Raw genomic sequence first — 7,917 nt, forward strand, 5'->3', positions numbered from 1 at the left:
AATCTGTGAATAATAGACAAAGAACTAAAAGAGTGGAAGAGTGTTGAGGGCAGATAAGCTGGGTCCTCAAACACTAGCTGAAACAATCACATGACCACAACCACTAGTCACACCAGAACTGTGACAAGTGCGTGCTGTAACATTTACGATTTAAACGAAATATTTTTTTATTTAATATTTTTATTTTAATATTTTATAAAATAGCAATACTGCTCCGATTATTTAAAATTTAAAATAAAGACAAATTTAAAATATATTTAAAATTCTAGTTAACATTATATTAGCAAGCTCCGCCAGGACCCTCGATAAGGCGCCTCCGGCGGGACGAGCTGAGTAAGCTACGATCGTAGGTGCCTGAGGCCACGAGCTACGCGAGTGGATACCTCAGGCCCGTAGAGCGTAGCCGAGGGAAGCTCTTAAATACTGTGTTTATGCTATTTATAATAATAAATAATTTATACGAACATTTTATAGATTCTTAGCGGTAAGTCGTTGCTGCCTCCCCACCGCTTTGGAAAGAGAACTAATGTTCAGCAGAATCAATCGTTGTTCGTAAAGCCAACGCCCGTCCTTTCCTGCCGCTTAGACAATGGGCTTCAGCCCTATTCTCGTCGTACCGTCTCCAACACACTGTCTGTGCAGGTGGTCCAAATCTGTAGACATGGCAGATCGTGGAACACAAAGAATTGTAGCCTTCGCTTGTCTGCTACAGTTTATGGGTACGTCTGACAACGCTGCTGCACCTCGGATAGACACAGAGTACTGTCACGGGTGGAGAACTTTTCTGCTCACAACAGCCAGTCACCCAATCACACATCTCCTTGCCATTGTTGTCAAACCTTGGCTCCAGTGGTACGAAGTTCTCAGCTCTCACGAAACCCAAAGTTGCAGACATCAAGGAACAGAGGAGTCCCCATCGGGTGGGTTGCGTTTCATGTATGACCGGCATTGAGCTTCTTGCCTCTTATTGTGAAATCCAACCGCGAGTACGCGTGATTCCCGGTTGTACCTTTCTTCACCGTCTTTTGCTCCGTATTTGACACTCTTCGCGGTGTATGACCTTGATCGGTTTGTTGTGTTGCTCGAATCTCAGAGGACGCAAAGACTGCCAAGACGGAGTCAAGGCAGTGCAGAACATCGAAAAATTCCGAAATGCGTAACATGGAGGGTCATTTACCCTTTGCCACCTAAGTCTCAAAGCTGTTGTACTCGAGACTTGACCTCTTGGTGCCAGTTGCCCATTATGCAACTGTTCCCAAGCTCCCGTCGGGCATACCGTGGAGCTACTTTATATCCTCGGAGATTCCACAAGTAAGCATTAGATAACACAGGACTTGTATATTGCATTGTCGTACTTGCTTTGTTGTTTCTAAGCTCTGTGTTTAGTAGGACCACATTAGCCAAGTCCATACCTCGTTCGAGTCGCACTCCCTTTCTTTCCCAGCACTTATCATCCAAGATCTTCTCAATTTCTCTCAATATCCCTCACATAGCCAGAATTCTTTCTACGTCACAGAACTCAATTTGCTCAAAGTGCCTCGCAGCTTGATCGCAATCATGACTACAACTGTAGCGACTTCAAATCACCCGATCACCGGGGCCCCAAAACCCGCTGTGACTGCTATCGATGGTACATCCTTCTTCATGTTCTCTGCCAGTGCCTCGACAAAGCTAATTCGTGCAGGTTCTGTGCCTCTGAGGCTTGAAATCCGCAATCTTCAAAAGAACACCGATCAATGGAACCTTTATCTCCTCGGTCTTGATGCCCTCAAGAAGCTCGATCAGATTTCTGACCTCTCTTTCTATGGTATCGCTGGTATCCACGGTCGTCCGTATAAGATCTGGGGAGGCGTAGCAAATGCCAACCCTAAAGGGTCCTGGCAAGGATATTGTACCCATACTTCCATTCTCTTCGCCCCTTGGCATCGTCCATTCCTTGCATTGTACGAGCAGACGCTCTACAGCATAGTTCAGAACATCGCAGCTCAATTCCCGTCGACGTCTCGCGCTCGATATACAGCGGCTGCCGCCACTTTTCGCATCCCGTATTGGGACTGGGCAACCCAACATGCGGACGACCCTGAAGGATATTTTCCCGCGATTGTCAGCACTCAATACGTCAACGTGATTACTCCGACGTCAGGTGGTCAGGTAACCCAGATTGCAAATCCGCTGTATTCCACCACGTTCAATCCTCTCATTCCCGGCGACTTCTCAACCGGGACGACGCAGTCCGGAGTTACAGTTCCAGTACGTCGAGACTTCCAGTCTGTGAATCCAATTAACATTCCATGCAGTACAATCAGTGGCCAACCACTCTTCGCTATCCGTCTGACCCGAGCTCGCCCTCAGCCACTTCTCAAGACAGCCAAGTTACTGCGTCAATGAAAACAAATTATCCCAACCTGAGAGATACTGTCAACACTCTTCTCACTGATCCCAAGTACACAAACTATACGACCTTCTCCAATCATCAACTCATTAGCAATGACGCCGGTGACGAAGGCTCTCTTGAAAATGTTCATGATAGCATCCACGGCACTGTCGGTGGAAACGGAGGGCACATGTCAGATCTTGACTACGCTGCTCACGATCCAGCCTTCTGGCTACATCATGCGTGAGTCAATCCTAACTTTCATGCCGGGACTATAAGTTCATCCGAAAATGGATGTTTGTATTTGGAAATGTTGTGTACTTTCCAACATAGAACAGTCACTAATGCTGGCAACTAGGAACGTTGATCGCATTTTTGCTATCTGGCAAGCCCTCAATCTTTCTTCGTACACATTCGACGAAGCAGATCCATCTTTCGAAGGCACCTTTGTCATGCTTGCTGATACCGAAGATAATCTCGACACTGAACTCTCGCCTTTCACTGATGGATCTGGTAAGACCTACTGGACTCCCAACACAGTCGTATCAACAGAAACGTTCAATTATTCCTATCCTGAGATCCAAAAGTGGTTGTTCCAGAATGATACACAGTATCAGCAGAACATCAGAAATTGTATCCAGAACTTGTACGGGGCGACCGCTGATTCAATTGCTAATGGTACAAGTACCACGACTACATCAGCCGCAACTGGTACGGAGAGCCAGCAGCCTGTAGTTGGCAGTTCATGCACTTACACAGACTACATTACCACTATCAAAACTTACAAACATGGCCTTGGGGAATCTTATCGCGTACATATCTTCCTTGGTGACTTCAATCCAGATGTGACAACTTGGCATACTCTGGATGCTCTTGCTGGCATTTTCATGGGTAAGTCTTGGCTTGATGTCAATACTTTATGTGTTGTCTGATTTTCTCTAGTTTTTGGAAGAAATACAACTCCAGGCGCCGCAAGCGAGACAGGATGTGGAAAGTGCAAACAAGATGCCAAGGCTGGTGTTCAGATCTCTGGCATCGTGTCTCTCACAGCTCAACTTCTTTTCGTAAGATCATTTTATTCATCATTTCTTAAATTACACTCCTCATATGTGTAAGCAGATCAGTCACTGACACCAATACAGGAAGTCAAGAAAGGCAATTGTCCTTCTATGAATAAGGCTGACGTGATTCCGTACCTCACAAAGAACCTCCATTGGCGAGTCACCTTGCATGATGGTTCCGAACACCCTCGTGAGGATGTGCCCGGTCTAGTGGTCAGCGTGAACACTACGGAGGTTTCAGTCCATGTGAACGGACTTCCGCAGAGAAGTGGCGTTTATGAGGCACATCCAGAGGTCACTGCTGGAAGAGCAGCTGGCAGCTCAGCACCGAATGCATAAAAACTGAAGGTCAGAAATGGACAATTCTTATTTTGTTGGCTGATATAACAACTTTTTCTTGTCTCTCCGGATATGCTCCCGATGGTTTTAGCTGTGTGCTACGAAATGGACTTGCTTTCTTTGAATACTTCCTCGTCTGAGGCCTAGTGCAATCGGTTTGATCCACTCTGCAAATCGTGTTTAGACGTTTGTTCATTCTGTGAGTACTTCTGTAAGTACTTCATATCTACAATCTAATTGTGCCAAGCACTCTGAAACACATACAATCTAAATCCAGAAGCCAATGTTGCCCCAAAGTGTGACACATTGCTTTGACTTTATCCACCTGCAATGACTATATGTGTAAAGATAATCAGCTGTTGTACAAAGCCCACGACCTATTCTAAAGCTCGTACAAGTCCTTTTATCCCTTTGCTCTAAATACCCGATCTATATCCAATCCTCCTAGAATACCAGTATACATACAAATACCTAAGTAAGTAACACCCTAGCGTGGAACGACTGAAGAAGTTGAGCACAATGAACTTGAAGCTCGACTCGCGAAGCTCGAGCCGGTACCGGATGGTCCTGTGGCTTCGACCGCCGCCAATTGAGAATCTTGCAATTTAGTTGCTACAAAGCAAAATTATATCCTTTTGCCTCTAATGTTGTGATTGAGATAGTGAATGATGACAGACGGCTGATTTACTTGCTGCAGTTACAATCGCCCGTGAAGCCACGGAAACTGCGGCTATGTTGAGAACAGGTCTGAATGACATTTCTAAACTCCGAGAAGCGATTCAAGACGCTCAAAAGGATTCGGACCGTGCTTCCCTTCTCAACTGGTTGAGCTGCGTAGACCCGTCATCAAACTTCAACTCAGCTCGCGACAAGCATCAAGCCGGAACGGGCGATTGGCTCTTACGGAGCAATGTTTTTCGGAGATGGAAGACTGTAGAGAATTCTTTGATGTGGCTCAATGAAAAGCGTACGGAGTCCTATTTTCATATGATTGATGGAATGTTACTGACATTGCTTACAGCGGGTTCAGGAAAATCGGTTCTCAGGTATGCTTTCTCGGCCACCAATAATTGTATTACGTCCTGAGACAATGTACCCAGCTCTACAGTCATCCATCACCTCGAATATGTTCGGAAACAGGATCCAACAGTAGCACTGGCATATTTCTATTTCACTTTTAACGAAAAGGAGAAACAAACCACTCGTGGAATGATTACATCTTTCATCAAGCAATTATGTTATTGTTGTCCCGATATTCCCGAGGCTGTCCAGGAACTTTCCAACTATCAGACGCAAGGCCACACTCCAGATCTTGAGACACTTGAAAAGACACTGCTAGTTACCATGGATGGTTTTTCCAGCGTGCTTTTGCTCGTGGATGCATTGGACGAATGCCCTTTCCAGAATAACGAGCGAAAGAAACTTTTGTTATCCCACCGCCGCATCCATCGACAATCGCCAAGTAACCTGCACTTGCTGTGTACTAGCCGGAGAGAGGAGGATATCGAAGCAGTGATCAAACCCCTTCTCCCTAGTGGGAGCTTATTTGACTGCCCCGAAAATTCCGATGACTTCGATGTTGAGCTCAGTGCCTGGAAGATATCCATGGACTCCGATATTGGTATTCTCGTCGAAAAAGCTTTGGCGTCAGAAGACTTTCGAATCTGGCCCGAAGATTCAAAACAGGAGGCGGAACGAATGTTATTCAAGAATGCGGATGGGATGTAAGTCCACGAAAACTATGAAAATCCCTTCCAATAATAGGAGATCTGAATATACCAACCCTAGAAAGGAAATACTCCATGTATATGAACTAACCACTGGTCTGCAGGTTTCAATACGTGTCTTGTCAGATCGACACTCTCCAACAGCTCTCAACACGGGTCGAAATTCAGGAAGCACTTGGTTCCCTTCCTGCCGGTCTAGACGAAACTTACCACCGAATGCTGGTTGATATCGATCTTCGTAAAAGCAAACAAGTTGCTAATGCTTTAACCTGGCTCGCATTCTCGCTTAGGCCGCTGTCCATCCAGGAAGTCGCCGAAATCTTCGTACTTGACCATCAGAGCGATGTACCGTTCGTGTCAGTTGGAATGTCAGTTGGAATTCGGTTGTCTCCACTTTTATTCTGGTTTAGGACTAGTTCAAGGGCTACTCTGTTGCCTATATATATGCGCATTCCTGCACTCTCACTTAGATTCTTGAGACTTATCCATACTACTCTTTTCTGCCCACATTGTTCCTATGACATACGCACTATTCATCTGATAGTTCGACGATAAAAACAGATTGCTTCAGCCGGAAGCAATTTTTCGATATCTACGGGGGTTTGTGACAAAGGTTGAGAAGCTCGATGGCTGGTTGGAAATCCGACTGGCGCACTTTTCAATCAAGGAATATCTGGTCTCAAATCGCATCTCCCTCGATACATTCCGCCTGGAAGAAACCACGGCACACCTTCATATCACAAAATCATGTTTGGCCTACCACATCCATGTGAGCAAAACGACGCTACCGACAAAAGAGACCATACGAAGATTTCAGCTATGGGAGTACATAGGCAAATACTGGATTAAGCATCTGGAAAATATTCCCAGTGAAGACATTGATGCCTCTCTCACGAAGCAAGCACTGCTAGTAACTTATCGCGGAGCTCAAAGTCTGCTGGGGATATACCTCATGTTAAATTCTAAGCGTCCGAAATGGCAAAAATCCGACAAAGAGATTCGCCCACGGTTATTTTGTGCTGTGCTGGCTGGTAGCCTGCAACTCACAAGAATGCTCATCGGGGAAGGTTGCTTCATGGACGAGGTCGAGCATTCTAAGGGAACTGCACTTCATGCAGCTGTTTCCGCGGGACATGCGAACATTGTACGCTTATTACTCGACAACCGCGCCGACTTGAACATTCAAAGTTATGCTGTCGTACCTGCACTTCAAACAGCCGCATCCCAAGGAGACGATGAAATGGTACGCCTTTTACTCGACAAAGGCGCTAAAGTAAACTTACTAGATCTGAATTACGGATCTGCACTTTATGCAGCTGCTAGAGCGGGCAAAGAAGGCACTGTACGCTTGTTAATTGAAAGAGGCGGTGATGTAAATGTACAAGGAGGATCTGGAACTGCACTTCGCGCAGCTGCTGAAGCGGGTAAAGAGAACATTGTACGCTTATTAATAGAAAGAGGCGCCGATGTGAATGCGCAAAAAGGATCCGGAACTGCACTTCACGCAGCTGTATGCCGGGGACGCCAAAGCATCGTGAAGCTGTTGCTCGACACAGGGGCTAATACCAATGAAAAAGGAGGGGTGTATGGGAACGCACTGCAAGCAGCTATTGCGAAAGATCAAGTGGAAGTTGCTGAATCGCTTCTCGCATGTGGGGCGAAAATGGATCCTCCTGGAGCGGCGTGGGAGAAGTTGCTTGCAAAGGTAAAAGATTTTGATGAAGTGTGCCTTTTGCGTCAATTTCAGGAGTATCCCGAAGGTTATCTTGCTCAGAGACGTATGGAAAAAGCAGAAGAAGATTTTTATTCTCGTAAATAATAATAATATTATTGTCACGACCACGTGCACGTGAACTCGCTGAGTCACCTCGGTGGACTCTGAGTCACGTGGTGGAGCACTAAGGAGCGGGCGGGGCTCCTAGGAGCTCCTGCGCTCCTTCTTGACCCAACACTAGAAGGGCAGTATATATGACTGGCACTTCTGCCGTAGATAGGAGCTTTGTGCTCAACTTCGTTAGTATTCTTGACTTCAAATACAACTGCCTTATCTTACTCCATTTACCATACCAACCCACGTGACCTCACACAGAGTGAGTGTGACAGCACGGTTGGACTCAAGTACGTAGACGAGGAATCGATTAGGCTATCTCTTAGAATCTAAAGGTAAAGAGGAAAGAAAGGAAGGAAGCGCCGGAAGGCAGGGCATATATACAGGCGAGCGGTCACGTGAGTATTTTGTAGCGGGCACGTGACTCTATAACCGTGACATTACCCCCCCCTTCCGAAGAACGACGTCCTCGTCGTTGCATCCATCCAATTATCATTATCCAAGTGATCATAATTGTCAATTCCATCGTCGAATTGTTTCTTCCAAGCTGGAAGGGCCTCTGGGGGACCAGGCTTGCTTGGATTAGTC

General features: G+C 46.1%; 2 protein-coding genes across 2 annotated transcripts; both read left to right on the plus strand.

Annotated features, from left to right (window-relative positions):
- Positions 1–1,557: 1,557 nt before the first annotated feature.
- On the plus strand, positions 1,558–3,774 carry LY89DRAFT_637354 (Di-copper centre-containing protein; the record flags this gene model as incomplete). Its single annotated transcript, XM_018211525.1, has 6 exons — positions 1,558–1,630; positions 1,685–2,238; positions 2,307–2,617; positions 2,733–3,265; positions 3,317–3,438; positions 3,517–3,774. The coding sequence occupies 6 exons, from the start codon at positions 1,558–1,560 to the stop codon at positions 3,772–3,774; spliced, it is 1,851 nt and encodes a 616-aa protein (XP_018075904.1).
- A 693-nt stretch (positions 3,775–4,467) lies between these two features.
- Positions 4,468–5,502, plus strand: LY89DRAFT_767578 (uncharacterized protein; the record flags this gene model as incomplete). Its single annotated transcript, XM_018221760.1, has 3 exons — positions 4,468–4,741; positions 4,796–4,820; positions 4,875–5,502. Coding segments are annotated over 3 exons (927 nt in total), but the record flags the coding sequence as incomplete, so codon positions are not given.
- Positions 5,503–7,917: the final 2,415 nt, after the last annotated feature.

Source organism: Mollisia scopiformis (assembly GCF_001500285.1).
Source record: "Mollisia scopiformis unplaced genomic scaffold LY89scaffold_4, whole genome shotgun sequence".
NCBI lineage: Eukaryota > Fungi > Ascomycota > Leotiomycetes > Helotiales > Mollisiaceae > Mollisia > Mollisia scopiformis.